This window comes from Plectropomus leopardus, chromosome 2 (assembly GCF_008729295.1).
Source record: "Plectropomus leopardus isolate mb chromosome 2, YSFRI_Pleo_2.0, whole genome shotgun sequence".
NCBI lineage: Eukaryota > Metazoa > Chordata > Actinopteri > Perciformes > Serranidae > Plectropomus > Plectropomus leopardus.
This window is the reverse complement of record NC_056464.1, coordinates 9,483,035-9,500,857: the sequence shown is the minus strand read 5'-3', so window position 1 is coordinate 9,500,857 and position 17,823 is coordinate 9,483,035. Positions and strand designations below refer to the sequence as shown.

At 39.7% G+C, this 17,823-nt stretch overlaps 1 protein-coding gene across 3 annotated transcripts in view; it reads left to right on the top strand.

The window, feature by feature from the left end:
• Positions 1-17,823, top strand: part of LOC121952968 (inositol 1,4,5-trisphosphate receptor type 1) — a 109,636-nt gene that overhangs the window by 35,659 nt on the left and 56,154 nt on the right. The window contains exons 18-40 of one of the 3 annotated variants that reach the window (XM_042499861.1): positions 1,062-1,181; positions 1,455-1,649; positions 1,830-2,081; positions 2,169-2,310; positions 2,403-2,556; positions 2,649-2,839; positions 4,113-4,245; positions 4,338-4,392; positions 4,482-4,647; positions 4,800-4,973; positions 5,084-5,158; positions 5,954-6,091; positions 6,175-6,300; positions 6,387-6,587; positions 6,674-6,925; positions 7,182-7,307; positions 7,401-7,529; positions 10,725-10,751; positions 11,219-11,339; positions 12,057-12,241; positions 12,326-12,474; positions 12,580-12,691; positions 14,193-14,228. In XM_042499861.1, the coding sequence (XP_042355795.1) occupies positions 1,062-1,181; positions 1,455-1,649; positions 1,830-2,081; positions 2,169-2,310; positions 2,403-2,556; positions 2,649-2,839; positions 4,113-4,245; positions 4,338-4,392; positions 4,482-4,647; positions 4,800-4,973; positions 5,084-5,158; positions 5,954-6,091; positions 6,175-6,300; positions 6,387-6,587; positions 6,674-6,925; positions 7,182-7,307; positions 7,401-7,529; positions 10,725-10,751; positions 11,219-11,339; positions 12,057-12,241; positions 12,326-12,474; positions 12,580-12,691; positions 14,193-14,228 (3,259 nt within the window). The remainder of the gene's footprint in view (positions 1-1,061; positions 1,182-1,454; positions 1,650-1,829; positions 2,082-2,168; positions 2,311-2,402; positions 2,557-2,648; positions 2,840-4,112; positions 4,246-4,337; positions 4,393-4,481; positions 4,648-4,799; positions 4,974-5,083; positions 5,159-5,953; positions 6,092-6,174; positions 6,301-6,386; positions 6,588-6,673; positions 6,926-7,181; positions 7,308-7,400; positions 7,530-10,724; positions 10,752-11,218; positions 11,340-12,056; positions 12,242-12,325; positions 12,475-12,579; positions 12,692-14,192; positions 14,229-17,823) is intronic. The other 2 variants (XM_042499869.1, XM_042499877.1) reach the window with 2 other exon arrangements.

Here is a 17,823-nt window from a genome sequence, read left to right as displayed (position 1 = left end):
AAAAGGGGTCCATGTTCAACAACAGGAAAACTATATTGAAACATTGTTTACAAACTCACGCAACTCGTGCTATTTAATCCATTTATCCAGTCGTATGCTTACAACTTTCCAAACAGGCAGCCCTCTTCAACTAGAAACCAAACAGAAGCTGAAACTTACCTACGCTCTCTTTAAAGCCAGACTTTGCTGACCATGGGAGTTGCTGGTCTACTGCTTCCTGTTGGAGCAGTAGACCAGTTGGTAGTTTGTTTGAGTTTGGTGAATCTGAACTAACCTCATAGTCACATAATAACCCAAACTAACTGATCAAGGCAGCATTAGACCAGCAGTTCTCACATTAAGCAAGGTAAAACTACTCTTTTTGTTAATGGAGTGTGGCTTTGAAGAGAGCATTGAAAGTTTCACTTTCCGTTAGGATTCCCATCAGGAACGGCTGTTTGTTTTGGATTTACTGAGCATACTACTAGAAAAATAAGACTTGCATTATACTGCATGAGCAGTGTAAGAGTTTGTAAATGTATGTTTTTGATATAGTTTTGTTGTTAAATGTGGACCCCTATGACTTCTATTTATTAGGAGTTTTTTTTTTTTTTTTAAATTCTTCGTTCAATGAAGGCAAGCCAAAAAAACCCTCAAAGTTTTCAAACATAACACGGTGTGAATATTTGATCTACAAATGATCGTTTGAAGTGGGAAATATTTCTTGAAACCACATAAGCAGTGTTCATAAAACAGTTTAAACTACCACAGCCAGCCACTAAAAAGTAAGGACATTCGATTTAAAAAACAACAATAAAATGTGCACTTAAATGTCACTTAAATTTTGTTGAAATATCCCTTTACTCTTGCTGGATCAGTATGGTGAACTACTTTAAGTGATCAAATTAAAGTGTGTCATTCACTCTGTAACAGTGTTATGCTTTTACATATCTCTGGTGCTTAAGTTGATCTTGAGCCTCGAGTTTTTTAAGCATTGTGAATGATTGATTGAATTTTGCATATTTTGTGTGTGTGTGTGTGTGTGTGTGTGTGTGTGTGTGTGTGTGTGTGTGTGTATCCAGGTTTTTGGACTACCTGTCAGACTTGTGTGTGTCAATGAATAAGTCCATCCCTGTGACACAAGAGCTCATCTGTAACGCAGTGCTGGATCCAGCTAACGCAGACATCCTCATAGAAACTAAGTGAGTCATCTCCCGCTCTGCCTCCTCCTATTTCTGTCTCTTCCTCTTCTATAATGCCAATGTGCAACAGTGGGAAGTAATAATAAGGTGATAGGTCTCACAGGTGTGTTTACATGGCTTTTCCCATTTATAGCCTCTGATGGTGTCAGTAATGACATTGACAATCATTGTTTTCTAAGTTTAATTCTTTTGTTGAAATTTGTCACAAATGCATACTCATTTCCATTTTTTTTTTTTTACCAAAACTAAACATAACCCTCCCCACTCCTGCAGACTCGTGCTGTCAAGATTTGAGATTGAGGGAGCGCCGCTTGGGGAGAACTCTGTAGAGTCAGAGGAGGATGAGGAGGAAGTGTGGTTGTTCTGGAAAGACAGTAATAAAGAAATCCGCAGTAAAAGCATCAGGGAGCTGGCCCAGGATGCCAAGGAGGGCCAGAAGGAGGACCAGGAGGTGATCAGTTATTACAGGTAGTTACTGTGATTTATTTAACGTGTGGTTTTCTGAGATAAAGGAGATAATACTCGTTGACTCGATAATGCTAGTTATGTATATACAAACAGGGTCACCTGTAAAGCTAAAACAAACAAAACAACAAAAGTGTTTGCTGTTTTAAATGTGAGTCTGTCTGTGTGTATTCACTGCTGCAGGTACCAGCTGAACCTGTTTGCCAGGATGTGTTTGGACCGCCAGTACCTGGCAATCAACAAGATCTCTGGCCAGCTGGACGTGGACCTGATCTTGCGATGCATGTCAGATGAAGACTTGCCCTACGATCTGCGAGCTTCCTTCTGCCGAATGATGCTGCACATGCATGTGGATCGTGATCCACAGGAACAGGTCACGCCTGTCAAATATGCTCGACTGTGGTCTGAGATCCCCTCAGAGATTGCTATTGATGAGTGAGTAAAAGGACAAATTCAATGGATTTACCATGGATTTTTTTGTATGTTTTACAATCATTTGTGTTTTTCGTTCTCTTATTGTAGTTATGACAATGATGGAACATCTAAGGATGAAATCAAGGAGCGATTCTCTCAGACTATGGAGTTTGTTGAGAACTACCTGAGAGACGTGGTGTGTCAGAGCTTCCCTTTTGCAGATAAAGAGAAGAACAAGCTCACGTTTGAGGTCAGTCTGCCACATTCTTGATATCTAATCATGTCAAAGTAGTCCAATTTTGATGGCAAATCCTGCAAAGCTACTGTCTCTTCCTTGTTTAGGTGGTGAATCTGGCCAGAAACCTGATTTATTTTGGCTTCTACAACTTCAGTGACCTGCTGAGACTAACCAAGATCCTGCTGGCTATTCTAGACTGTGTCCATGTGAGCACAGTTTTCCCTTTCAACAAGATGGACAAAGACGAAGAAAGTAAAGGTATGAACTCCATGGCTGGTCAATGGTGGAATAAATATCTCACGGATGTGAAGTCGATGTCTGTATTTGTGCATGTGTGTGCTTGTGTCCAGGCAGCAATGTGATGAGGTCCATTCATGGAGTAGGAGAGCTGATGTCCCAAGTGGTACTGAGAGGAGGGGGCTTCCTCCCCACAACTTCAAACACCAGCTCCAGTGGAGAAACAGTCAAGACCCAGACTGAACCGGAGAAACAGGACATACTGGTCATGGACACCAAGCTCAAGATCATTGAGATCCTGCAGGTGAAGAACATGTAATATTACACCTAAATGCATGTCACATATACAACACAGTACATACAGTACCGTAGACTGAATAAACTTAATGGACGTAGCCACCATGACAGTTTTGTAGACCCATAATTTTGCATTTTGACCGTCACCATCTTGGACTTTTGGAGCTAAAGGTTACCATTTGGACAAGTGAGTGGACCTGACTCTAATGCTAACATTTACATGTTGGCTCCATTTGCACTGAGAAGTCGGATTTCCAACTTGGAAAGTTGGAGGAACCCCACCAACCTCGACCTCAAAATCCAGTAAAGCTACTCCGAGCTTTAACTGTAGTTAATGCTTTAGTAATATAATGTTTATTGGTGCTTCTACCTTATTTTTGTCTCAGTAAAACAGTTGTTTACATCTAGCGCCTGAAATATTGGATAATGTGTTATTATCAACTAGTTTTGCTAACTATGGCTAACTGGGCATGAAATTCTTAGTTTTGACTTTTCGACTTGTACCTTATCAACTTGGGTGTGATGTCATTCCTAGCTCTGCCCTCCGACTTCCAAGATAAATGGAATGCATCATCAGTCTATGGTTGTCTATGATAATGCCAATGCAAATTTACGTCAACAAACAAACTGAAAACCATCACAACAAATGTGCTTCCTGCAAAAATGGGTATCCGACAAGTTGTAGGGCATTTAGTACAACCAAACACTAAACAAGACATTTTTAGATGACTAAAGAAATACAATTAACCTTGTGAACTAAAAAACACATGGAAATGGCACCAGTTATGGTTATATCCCATAAATCTGGGGTTACGCCATGGTTACCTTACTTAACCAACGTTGTTGCTTGGTAGCAACTTTTCAGTTGATGGCACCCACCTGTCACTCAGAACAGCCATGCCCTTAATTATAAATAACTTGGAGCCTTAAAAAATGTAAATGGGTAAGTTGTATAAAATTCACCCCCCTGTACACCCCTGTACAGTTGTCATGAACTTTGAAATTAGCTTAGACCAAAACCATTTTTTGTACCAGGCTGTAAGCATGTTTATATCTGCTGTAAAGTTGGGCATTTTAACATGGGGGTCTATGGGATTGACAAGCTTTTAGAGTAGGCCTCAAGTGGCCATTAGAGGAACTGCAGTTTTTGGCACTTCTGTGTTGGCTTAATTATTCAGTCCTGCAGGTTGTTGCTTGTGCACACACATATGGTGCGTGCTCAGACTCAGTCCCTGCATCCTCTAAAATATTCACATAAAACTTGATTTCTTGCCCTGTAGTTCATCTTGAACGTCCGCCTGGACTACAGGATCTCCTGTCTGCTGTCTATATTCAAGAGGGAGTTTGATGAGAGTAACTCCCAGAGTGAATTATCTGTAGCTGGAGCTGTGGAAGGGCCGAACAACATGCCAGGTCAGGGTAACGTTCATGACTGCACTTTATACAAATGTCGGGCCGATGAAAAAGTCTTTGTTGCTTACAAATGTATTTTTTTTTTATTTCAGGGGCTTTGGATTTTGAGCACATAGAAGAGCAGGCAGAGGGTATATTTGGTGGAAGGTAATTCCATTTCAATAGAGGAAGAGTCAGAAAATACAAGAACAGGATGTTTTCATTTGAGTGTGTGTTCTGTGTGTGTGTGTGTGTAGTGAAGAGAACACCCCACTGGACCTGGATGATCATGGTGGCCGCACCTTCTTGAGGGTCCTTCTCCACTTAACCATGCATGACTATCCTCCTCTGGTGTCCAGAGCCCTCCACCTGCTCTTTAGACATTTCAGCCAGAGGCAGGAGGTCTTGCAGGCTTTTAAGCAGGTAAACAACTTAAGCATAGAAAATCATACCATTTTAACTGAAATGTGTTTTGCATTTGATTTATGTAATTGTTTGAAACATGCATGCATACAAAACTTAAATGCATTTACAGTAACATTTCAATCATCTTGTATTATATTGTGTGTTCACAGGTCCAGCTGCTAGTCACCAGCCAAGATGTGGAAAATTACAAGCAAATAAAGTCAGATCTGGACCAGCTGCGCTCTATTGTAGAGAAGTCTGAGCTCTGGGTGTACAAAAGGCAGGGGCCAGACGAGGGCATGGATGCAGGAGAGGGGCTCTCTGTTGAGTCAGAGCATAAAAAGGTGCTGAGTGTTGTACATCAAACAATCACACACAAACGCTGGAAAGCCAGTCGCCACTAAGTCTCTTTGCAAGAGTTTCTCTGATGTATTGTCTCTGGTGTACCATGTAGGGTGATTCAGGGGGTGCAGATAAACCAAAGAAGGCAGAAAGCACCAGCAGCTACAACTACAGGGTGGTAAAGGAGGTAACTCTCACTTCTTATTATGTTTAACCCTTAGGGCCTATTTTGTTTTATGTGCTTGTCATTCTTCTTTTTTTGATAATTGTGGTTGTGTTCACGCATGTGGCATAAATCTTGGCAAGATTGTGTATTTTTGTCTTATCTTGGAATTTCCAGGTAGTAAGTCTAAACTACACTGTAAACAGCATTGTTACATTCATACTGTTAAGTGTAAAAAATGTGCCATTGAAACCAACCCATTCAAACTGCAAATTTTGATCCCACAGCCATCAAAGCATAAAAACATACATTATATTATTTCTGTGTCATTCTTCCTTTTTTCTTTTTTCCACCTGATGACGTAATTTTTACCGTATTTGGCATATGGAAAAAATACATGGTTTTTCCACTAGGTGCTCTGTCTCAATCAATGTTTCTGCTAATAATTGACATATCCCACGGTGTGGTAATAAAAAAAATCTACTTAACTTAGATCATATTGAAAATAATTCATTTTTTGCGGGGTAATTTCATTTAAAAACATTGTGGCATAGTGACAACAACCTGACATTTAAAGGGTTACAATTCAGAAAATTAATTATAACTTAACAAAAGTAGAAAAAAATCTTAATGCATAATATTTTTAAAACTTGATTTTGAAAGGGGCATTTTGTGTTCAGAATGATACAAGTACGTGTAATATTAAAGAGGGCCCTAAACGTTAACAAGCTTTTTTGTAAATGTTGCATAGCCTCAGAGACATTATCTCAGTTTTTCCACATACCTTTCCCCCTTGCATTTTTTTTCTTTCTTTGTCAGATCCTGCTGCGTCTCAGCAAGCTGTGTGTTCAAGAAGGTCTGTCAGGTAGGAAGAGTAAGAAACAGCAGCAGAGGTTGCTGAGGAACATGGGGGCTCATGCTGTCGTCCTCGAGCTCCTGCAGATCCCCTATGAGAAGGTAGCAATCAATCGTTTTGAGTGCTCAATGGCATGCTTTTTGGTCTTGTGTAAAAGTGGTTAAACAGCTATTTTCCTCTTTAGGGAGAAGATTTGCGTATGCAAGATATCATGAAGTTAGCCCACCAGTTTCTACAGAATTTCTGTGCAGGAAACCAGCAGAACCAAGCCTTGCTGCACAAGCATATCAATCTGTTCCTTAACCCAGGGGTAAGCATCCTACCAGATGAAGCACCACTCGATACCCACAGTGTGTAACTGTTTAAACATCTCCTTTTTTTTTTTCTTTTGTTCAGATCTTAGAAGCCATCACCATGCAGCACATCTTCATGAACAACTTCCAGCTGTGCAGTGAAATCAATGAACGTGTGGTTCAGCACTTTGTCCACTGCATCGAGACACATGGCCGCAACGTCCAGTACCTCAAGTTTCTTCAGACTATTGTCAAAGCAGAGAATAAATTCATCAAAAAGTGTCAGGATATCGTCATGGCAGAGGTCATGCGTGGTTAACACCTTTGTTTAAAATGTGTGAACTACAGTTTTATTATGTCCTCACACTGTATATTTGATTCTTCCTACAGCTGGTGAATGCCGGTGAAGATGTTCTGGTCTTCTATAATGACCGCGCTTCCTTCCAGACACTCGTCCAGATGATGCGCTCAGAGCGAGACCGCATGGATGAGAACAGTCCTCTGATGTACCACATACACTTGGTGGAGCTCTTGGCTGTCTGCACTGAGGGCAAGAATGTTTACACAGAGATCAAGTGCAATTCTCTGTTACCGCTGGATGACATTGTGCGGGTGGTGACTCATGAGGACTGCATCCCAGAGGTGAGAGGAGCCTCAGACTGAGCCATGCTGGGATTTCAGTGTGATTACACTGTAAGCCAGATATGGAGCAAACTCACAAAGCACCAATACAGAGGCTTACAAAACAGTTCTCAGTGCATCTCAATTTCAGGTTTCAAATTCTATGAGCAATGGAAAAATGTTTTCAGCAATATTGTTTCTTTAAGAAGTTTTGTGCATCAGTGTTGGATTGTGTGATGATCTACAATTTAACTTTTAACTTCTCCTAATCTTTCAGGTGAAAATTGCCTATATCAATTTCTTGAATCACTGCTATGTGGACACTGAGGTGGAAATGAAGGAGATCTACACCTCGAACCACATGTGGAAACTCTTTGAGAACTTCCTGGTTGACATTTGCAGAGTAAGGAGCATGCTATCTGCATCTTTTTTACCTCACCTACTGAACGAGGTTTGTCAAAATAAAAGCAATTTTGTTATGATTTGATGCTTACAGGTGTGCAACAACACAAGCGATCGTAAACACGCAGACACCATAATGGAGCGCTATGTGACGGAGACGGTCATGAGCATCGTGACGACTTTCTTCAGCTCGCCTTTCTCTGACCAGAGCACCAGCCTGCAGGTACCCCCAACTGTCATATCAAACACTATGCAAGAAAAAGCAGTCAAGTTTAAAGGTATAATAATGTGACATTTCTGCATTAAAATGGCTAAAAGGGACTATACCTATGTCATATATTTTGTTGAGTTGTGCTCTTATATCGTCCCAAATGTTTCCGACAATGTGCAAACCCAGAAAAGTCTCTTTTGATTCAAGGTAACAATGCGTTTCATTTGGTTGCTTGTCAGTGACTTCATATCGTCTGCATCCTCTCTAGTTGCTCTAACTTCCAGGGAAACACGATAAACATCAGATTATATGACTTCATTATTTTCTATTATTTATGAAAGTAGGTGTGATCAACAGCAGCTGTGTCACACATGCAGAGTAATGTAAACCTGCTGCTGTGAACTTTCCTCATAGACTTATCTTGATCTCTGACTCATACAGTATGCCTGAAATGTTCTGTGCACTCACATGTTTAAAGGTCATCTTTCTTAAAATATACTTTTAAAGAATCACAGCCCTGATATGAAGCTGTATATAATCTGAGATGTGACTTTAATCCCTATATATAAATAGCTGCTTACCTCCTGCTTATTAATGTACACTATGCATCATGCTTTAGGTGGCCATCAGAAGATATGTAAGTACAGACAGAATATAAATTAGGTTCCCTCAGTTTTAACCAAGTAGCATGACCCTCCCCTCCAAAGAAATCCCTTGTTCAAAAGCCAGACTCTAAGATTAAAACCAAACCATCCACTGCAGTCATTTTCATATTAAAGGATGGCTTTTCTCTTTTTTTCCCCTGGATCTTTTTTCCCATGTTTTTTTTTCGAAGTGACTAATGGGGACAAAAATTGATCTTGTATTGAGAGAGACACCTGCAGCTGGCAGCCATGAAATAGGCTGCAGTCTAACAATTTGGGGCAATATGCTTTTTATATCCACTTAAAGTGCTTGTTTTTGCCACTGACAGGCTCAGATTATTTGATTGTGATTTGACACTGATTGTGCCACCAGATTCCATTCAAATTCATTTTTTGATTGGTAAAACACACTTTTTTCACTTGCAAAAGTGGTCTTTTTGTTTTGTCTTTCCAATATTCCAACAATCCCCAACTCTGGTTTGGTCACAATAAACACTTCATTCACCGAGTTAGATGTGAACATATGCTGGGTCTGTACACAATTACAGTAAGTTATTGTTCATTTGAATGAGATCTGCTGACATTGTCAGTGGCAATTTCAGGGCTGTTTCTAATTAACCAAAAAGATCTTATAAAAATGTTTATCTCTGTAGAGATCCCTCTATAAGACACTAAGACCCTCAGACACTAAAAATAAAAATCGGAGGCTGTCAGTGTAAAAAAAAAAAAAAGCAGTTAGTGTACAAAAAAAATTCTGCTGCATAATTGGTTGAGTTGTAACTCTGCAGTCTGTTTCGTGGCTGCCAGTTGCAGAGCTCCTGCTCAATAGTGGCCCAATTTAAAAAAAATCTTGTTTCCATTAGTCACTTAGACACACAAAATGGTCAAGGTTGAAAAATATCAAAGTTACCCTTTAAGTGCTTCCCAAAGTCGTCAAATTAGTGCTTCCTTGGAGTTTCTCAGAACTAGTTTTCCTTCTGATTAACAACAATACAAGTGGTAAAGGAGACTGAATGTTCCCCTTCTCTTCCATTCATTTGTGTTAATCAGAGTAATGTTAGTCATGGTCCGGTAGAGCTAATGGAACATTACAAAGTTAAGACCAGTTAATCATGACTGTGGCTGTTGGCATCCTGTTGAGCTGATTAATCTCTTCCTTTGTAGACCCATGGAAAGTTACCCCTTTTCTAATATAAACCACCTGTCATAGATTTATAGAATAAGTATTTTATTATATATATTTATATATATATTTAGGGGTGTAACAATACATCGATCTGCATCAATATATCGATTAAATGAGCAACGATCACGTAACATCGATGCAAAGTGTAAACATCGATCCATATCATCCTCTTTCAGGCGTGCCCTTATTTTAAAAGTCTGTGTCACCTTCACACAGCATCCGCAGATGAGGGCGAGGAACCGAGAGAAAGATAATGAGGATAACGCTTTTTACTCAGGAATAAATCATCAGTGTAGAAATGTTTTGTTTTCGGAGGAACTGCAGGTTAACAGATAGCACACGTCATATGTAAACAAGAGCCATAGTGAAGAAACGCAACGTACCTGCCGGGCCACGTCACTGACTAATTGCTAACGTTAGGTTAGCTGCTCTGTTTCAGCAATGTTGACTGAAAAAAACGTGCACGTGAGACTGAAAGTCATCCGTGCTGTTCTGTTGAGAGGTGCAGGGACTTAAACCAGCGGTGAGTAAGACAAAGCTTAAAAATTGTAAACTGGTTAGGTTATAAGTAGAGGAAAAGTCCTCTATCCGCTAAACTAAATTCTGCAATGTTAAATGCCATAGGCTTATGCTAATAACTTTAGCATGTTGTATATGTGGAGAAATGTGACCTACAAAAGACAGTTGTTTTGTCTATGATCCTTGACAGTTATTATTCAGTTTTATACATTAGTGAAAAGATAATGTTGTAAATCCACGAAATTTTAGCAAAAATTATTATGGTTTGAATTAAAATGAAAACATTTTTTTCAGAAAGCATTTTCAAGCAGAATTAACTAGTTTTAATCATTTCCTATTATGTATATGATGTTTTTATCTTTTCTGGCCAAAAGCAAAGAAAGGGGTGGTAGCTTCTCCTGTGACCGGCTGTGTTAAATGAGCATATAATATTGGCCCATATCGATCGCAGGCACCTAATTCGAATCAAATCGAAATCGTACCGTGGTACACTTTGTAATATCGGCAAATATAGCATCGCTGTCCGAAAAATCAATATAATTGTATTGTGATAAAACCAGTGATTTACACCCCTAATAAATATATAAATCTGTGTGTGTGTGTGTGTGTGTGTGTGTGTGTGTGTGTGTGTGTGTGTGTGTGTGTATGTATATTTTAAACTTATTCATTTATTTTCAGTGCTTTAGATCACATTTTACGAATTCAAGCTTTGCATTACAGTGCACCTTACATATCTCCAGGAATGACAGCAGCTGTCTCTGAAATGTATAATATTGTATTTTGAAGTGTATTTATGATGCATCTTGAATATTTTCCTTGCATATTTTGTGTCTTCACTGCTTGTATCCTCTGCTGCAGGCCTCTCTGTTGGGGAAAATATTTCAGGTATTTGTGCAATTCAGTGGGGAAAACACAGAGTGGGGTAATGGGTGTAATAGGAAATTATTTACATTTTTATTTAAGTATATGTGAATATTGTGAGAGGGGACTAAGTAAGACTGGGCTAGGTTTTGCCAAATGTCTACTCTGGGATTATTAGGTCTCCTTTAAAAGTAACAAACCACTGCTGTTGGCATGCTGTTCTGACTACAGGTGCTGTCACACCAGCTAAGCTAAATCACTGTGGAGAGGTGTGTGCATGTGCGAATGTGTGCATGCATGTGTGCGTGTGTGATATTAAAAGGTAAAGGCAATGGTCCAGACTATTTGTGCTGTGCTGTTGATGACAGATGGGTATCTTTTATGTTTTCAAGGGACATTTTTCTTTCTTTCTAGATGAGATCAGTCAGTCTGGTTAAATCAATATAATAATCTTCAGCTCCTCTGCTTTTTTTCTTGCACCTTCTTCTCAGACCAGGCAGCCAGTCTTCGTGCAGCTGTTGCAGGCAGTATTCAGGGTCTACCATTGTACCTGGTTGATCCCAATCCAGAAGGGATGCGTTGAAAACTGTATCAAAGTGCTCTCTGATGTCGGTAAGATCAAGATCCACACATCAATACCATATCTTAATCACTACATCTTATAATGCCTGGCCACATCCTCCAAACTAATGGAAGGCAGCATTTCACCTTCAAGCCAACTAAAATACTCTTGTAGCTTTTTGAAAGGAAGCATTCTTACACCAAGGGTGTATGGTTTGTTCCAGTATTGGGGGGTACACATATGAAACGGGTGGTTTGGGGGTTCTCCATTTAAAAAAATTGTGTCAAACACTTAAATTCCTTAAAGCCGGGACCTTTCTATGCACTAATTTGTGGCTTTTCTGCATCAATTTATGGTGTTAATGCCTTAAATTTTGTCAAAGTAAAAGTCCTCTGCTACTTTCATGTTTTTATTGTGCAGCAAATGTAAATGTTCTTGCTTAATTGCCTTGTTAACTCGTAAAGCACGTAATTGAAACATAACATAAACAAAGCAAAAGTCTCAAAATCACCAACTCTCGTTTGGTCAAAAAAAACCCAAAAAACCACTTAATTCAGAGAGTTCCAAGCAGCAGTTCTCATATTTTTGGAGGCAGACCAAAATAATAGCTGGCTGTATCTTACACATTGCACCTTAAACAGTTGTGTGTATTTTATGTCAGACTTCTTCATTGCATTTACTGTTAATGAGAGAGTTTTGAGCAGAAGTTTGTAAAGCTTACTTATCCTCACATACTGCTTGTGTGCATCTCTGTCTGTTCCCTCCAGCTAAAGGCAGAGCCATAGCCATTCCTGTGGACCTGGACAACCAGGTGAACAACCTGTTTGTGAAATCCAACAACATTGTCCAAAAGACAGCCATGAGCTGGAGACTTTCTGCTCGCAACGCTGCCCGTAGAGACTCTATGGTGACCGCTTCAAGGGACTACAGGAACATCATCGAGAGGCTTCAGGTAAGGCATTGGAGAGCATTTTCTGCTTGCTCGTGTGGACTAAATTGTTCAGGCAGTAAGGATGTTTCCTTGTCTTGACTGCAGGACATAGTGTCAGCTCTTGAGGACCGTCTGCGGCCATTGGTCCAGGCTGAGTTGTCAGTTCTGGTGGATGTGCTGCATCGGCCTGAGCTGCTCTTCCCCGAAAACACAGACTCGCGCAAGAAGTGTGAAAGTGGGGGTTTTATATGCAAGTAAGCACTGGAAATTTCTTCCTCAGCTAAATATTATTGGCCATATGTGTAAGCTCATTCATTGCAGATGAGACTTATTAACTAATCTTATTAACTAATGTGCAGGCTGATTAAACACACCAAACAGCTGCTTGAGGAGAACGAGGAGAGACTGTGCATCAAAGTTCTGCAGACCCTGCGAGAGATGATGACAAAAGACCGTGGTTATGGAGAGAAGGTAGGAGAAGCTGCAGAGCTCAGAAATGGTGGGGTGATGTACTCCATGAGCACAGTATAACTGTGCACACACTGTATACTGTACTGTGTATAATGGATAAATACTGCCGTATTTGTATTTTAATGCTGGTGCATATATAGGATTTCTATTCAGGGATATGAACTTTGCAGGGACTACAAATAAAAGAAACCATACGATCATAGATTGATCTGTGAAGTCTTCACACAGAAACAGCAATATGAGATACATTCTTTATGCCATTAAATTGTGTAGCCATGTAGGTGTAATTGTATATAATTTTACAGCATCACTGCATCACACAGTAGGGCCCCATCCCATTTCTTATTTTCTTATTATTATTATAAGGGATAGAAGGTGAAATCTTCCCCTATGAAATGGGACAACTGTTCAAGACCCCACCACTGGCAGTGTTCTTTATGCTAACCTTAGCAACCAGTGGTCCTACACTGTGAGTCTGCACTGATATTAGAGGAGCAGCAACTTCACTGCTGGACTTCAGTTGAATTTCAGGTGTCATATACCATCCAAGGTGTGGAATGCAATATGGAAATATGACAAAATGTGGTACTGTCATACACAAATCAGCAATAACACTGAAACTTTATCCAGATAACTACTTAGCTACAGAAACATTAGAGCGCAAATTTACGACTACTTTTTTTGTTATGCTTGTTAAAAAGAAAAGGACCATAATACACTGAAACTACATTAAACAAAAAAAAATACAATGATTATCATAATTCTTAAATAATTTAGAAAATACATTTGTGGGTTTCCTTTCGTTGCATGTGCAGCCAACCTGCCGATAATATCTCCTAACACTCGGTTTGAAGTGTGCCTCTTTAAAACAAGAACAGGGATCTGCATATGCATTTATCACAGAGCCTTTAACATCCAACAACACAACACTATTTTTTGTGTGATCTGAGCAAAGGAATTAACATTTTCTTGCATCGGTCAAAAAACTTAAATAAAAGTTCTGCAGGACTCTTAGTGTAAACATGAAAGAATATAAATACAACCAATGGCTATTACAACAAATTACAAACGATTAAAAATCAATACAGCGTTCTTGTTAATCAATATCATAATGAAAACATAATATCCTGATATTCAGGTTTATTAATATTTTCTTACACCCCTTTCACACACACACACTTTTGAAACACTATCTGCCAAGTGTACTCTTTATTTTGAAGGAAATTGGCTTGTCCCTCCTGCCACAGTCACCTCTGCACACAGACTGGTCACATTCTCAGAAGTGCTTTGAGCTGCACTCACCACTGTATGACACTGCACTAATTCTGCTCACCGCGGCTAATGTCCATTCATGAATGCATTTTCCTCTGAGCCGCTGAAGTTGATAATTATCCCCACAGTCTTAACTAATTTACATGTCATGCTGTATCAATGACCTCTGCTTTAGCATCCTCCCTTCTGTGTTGTTTTCTAATCCCTTAAACCCTCTGTTCTCTTTCAGCTCAGGGCCTTTGATGATGAGATGGATATGCCTAAGGTTGTCTCTCTTTTTCTTCTACTCGTGCCCTTATTTCCCTGCGCTGCTGTCTGTTGTTGCCTGTAACTGTCCTGCAGTAGCTGCTGTGGCTGTGTGTCGAGGGTAGCTGAGGCTCTAGGCACAGCTGGTAATAAGTAGAGGTAGGCTGATTTCTCACATAAAACAGTGAACTGAAAACAGTGAGGAAGAGTCGGAGAGAGACAGTGAGAGATAGAGAGATGAGGTTGCTGACTGTGTTGCTCAACAGAGTTGTGTTATTCCAAGTTTGAAGGTGAGTCACTTGTTGGCTGGGCGAAGTGCCAGAGCTGCATCTACGTGGCCTACTTTCTGCCAATGTAAGCACCATATCAAGTTAAAGTCATTTTGGGACATATTTACTGTATATTTTAACACTGATTCCAGTTTAAAACTGATCCAACATTTTATTTTACACTTAAAAGATAATATAGATAAACTTTAATAGTCTCACACAGGGGAAATTCAGACACAGCTTAAAAGTCAAACGCAAAGTAAAAAGTAATTGAGTGATTGATAAAATTGCCCCCCCCCCCCCAAAAAAAAAACAAGCCTAAAAGTAAATGAAGGACAACTAAAGCTATGCAAAGAAGAGAAGTGTTTAAATGAAAATTAAAAAATAAACAAGATTAAAAAAAAGCTAAAGTAAAATACACAAAAGCCTATGCAAAGGGGAGAAGTGATAAAGAGATAAATACAAATGAAACAAGATGTTAAAAAAATTAAACAAGATGTTAAAAAAAACTAGACAAATAAATCTAAAGAAAAGCAAAACTAGAGCTTTTATTATAATAAAAGCTACATAAATGAAAAAGGACTGAAAAATAAAAAGAGGAGTGAAAAATAAAAAAAAAAAAAGACAAAAATAAAATTAGATTAAAGCTTCCTTTCACTTCTACAAATTATACATTCAGCAGGAAAGCAGAAAACAAATGTAAAAAATTAAGCATATATAAAGGCAAGAATAAAGAAAAAAGACATGATAACTTGACAAAAATGAACAAAAAAGAGTAAGCTCTCAATAACATATAGAATGGCATCACTTAATTTGGGACATAAGGTAAAATAGGGCAAATAAGGTTTTACATCTCGGGCTTTTTCAATATGAGCAGTCAGTCAACATGAAAAGAATAGGAAAAACATGGCAGAAAACAATCTTTTTTAATAAATAATAAACATGAATACATTAATGATTAATTAATGAATGATTTAATGAATAAATGGAATTACCCATGTAAAAGCAAACAAACTTGATTGTCCCATGTTACCCGAACACACCATTAGAGTGAGGTATGGGTTCTTGATGTGTTTGAAGCTCCAAAGTTTATTAATTATTTTACTTAGCATTGTGTTTTCTTTATTAAAATATGGCAGAGAACCATAACAAGCTCTTGAAGTTACATCCAAGTATTCAGAGTTTTAGGTCGTTTTCTTGGCAGTCTACCAAAAAGTGGACCACATTACCTGACTTCACCCCAGGTGGGACATTCCATAAATGTCCCCAATATTTAATGAAAAACTGGCCATGACTGGTTTTATAGTAATGTCATGAAAGTCTTATCGCTTCCTTCCCTCTTCTTTTCATGAAGGTGTTGTATCGTCTCTGTCAATGATCAACTTTCTAAAGGGTGTTTCCCCTGCAACTCCTTTAGGTGCCAACAGGGGTCACTGTGACTGTGCATGTGTATGTGTGTATATTAATGAATGTAAGGGGCTGTGGCAGTCATTGAGGCTGTGTCCTAGTTTCCCTTGCCTGAGAGCTGCACGATTCCTGGGCCCCTGCCAACTCTAGGCCGAGGTTACATAAGAACCAAGCTTTTTTTTTTTTCCTGGAACTCAGCCTCTTTGCTGATGTGTGACCTTCAACAGTAATTGCCAATAAAAGTGTGGAGGAGCTGTTTACCCACACTGCCAGTGTGTGTGTGTGTGTTTGTATGTGTGTGTGTGTGTGCGTGCGTGCGTGCACCTGTGTGTATAAATGCAAGTTGCAATCATGGGGGGAAGAGTGTGAGAGAGGGAGATGATCCCAAACCACACCTGTTTAATGCTGTATCTCTGTCTGTCTGCACATGAAAAGCGGGTCTGATGTAAGAGTGGCATTTGTCGCCACATGTGTCAGTCTTCATGTCTCTCTTCTCTTTTTTACACTTTTGGCCCCCACCAAATCATTGTGGCATAATTCTTCACCAGCTACTCCAAACTCACACCCTTTCTCGCATGGATGCAAACACACGCCTACGCTGTGTAAACTTAATGGTTGTGAGTGTTTGTGTAGGTGTGATATGAAAGTGCGTAGTTGGCTCTTGTCACCCTTTGAGTAAAGCAGAGTATGATTGAAGAGGAACAGGGTGAATATGAGTGCTTGTTTAACAGGAAGTGTGTCTGTAGATATATATATATAGGTCACATGAAGTAGGTTTATATAGTAATATTCTGCATGAAAAGTTTATATCATGGCTTTTTTTTAAAAATAGAGATAACATGAGCTGCATTTTTGACCTCCGCAATGTGCACATACCACACTGTTGCTAAATGTCAGGGAGGTGATTGTCGGCTAAATTTGTTGCTCTTTGGCTGTCAGTTATGTAAGAGGAGTTCATGATACACACTGTTGGGCTTTTACTCTCCCCTCTTCACCTGGCCTCATGTGTGTGTGGTCTAGTCGAAGCCGTTATGCAAGCCCCTCCATGTTAAAAGTAAGTCGTGTTTCATCCCTTTCACCTCCCTGCCCCGTCCCTTGGCGAGCTTGTCAGCGGATGGATTTGGAAGTTAATGTTCTCTTCGAGTTTTAAATTTTAAGACGGCATCTGGCTGGCTTTTTTTTATCCTTTCACTCAACATTCTCACAGCAGTGGTGCTTTGCCCACTCAGGTCAAGGCAGAAATTCATTTTGCAGCGCTCGTATAGATCTAGGTCAGTTGAAAATGACAGAGCACGGTCTTTTTTAATTTTCTGTCTGCGCATAACAAGCAGCCGAGTGGTAAACCCCAGCGTTCATATCATCCACCGCTGGTTCAAACATGACTCAGTCTGAGCCTGCAAAGACACAAAGATGTGTTTATTTACGCACTTTTTGAAAAAACACCGAAACATAAAGTAGAATGTACTCTCTGTACATGTGTGTGTGTGTGGTTGCACATATTGGGCTGAAAGGTGTGAGACTGATCAGGGGTTTGCCCCGGGGAGTTTCCAGTTTTGTGGAATGCACTGTAGTCAGGGCGGATGTGGCAGCTATGAGGGGTTACCCTGTGGTGTCTTTGGTCAGACTGGGGACGATTAGCTTCACTGATCTACTCTGATCAGCATGTTGCTTTGTGGTTTGACGTGGTGGCAGTGAGGCCATGTCTACAGACTTATGGAGGACGCTGCTCCTCCTGTGTGTGTGTGTGTGTGTGTGTGTCTGTGTGTCTGTGTGTCTGTGTGTGTATGTATGTCTGTATGTCTGCCTCCCTGACCTGTGGTTGAACTCTGACCCACTGTGCTGTCTTCAGGCAAGATTAAATCAGTTGTTGTGCTTGTAAAAAGTGACTTTAGAGTCTTGAGACAGAATAATCCAAGTCATATGTCTCAAGTCAAGACT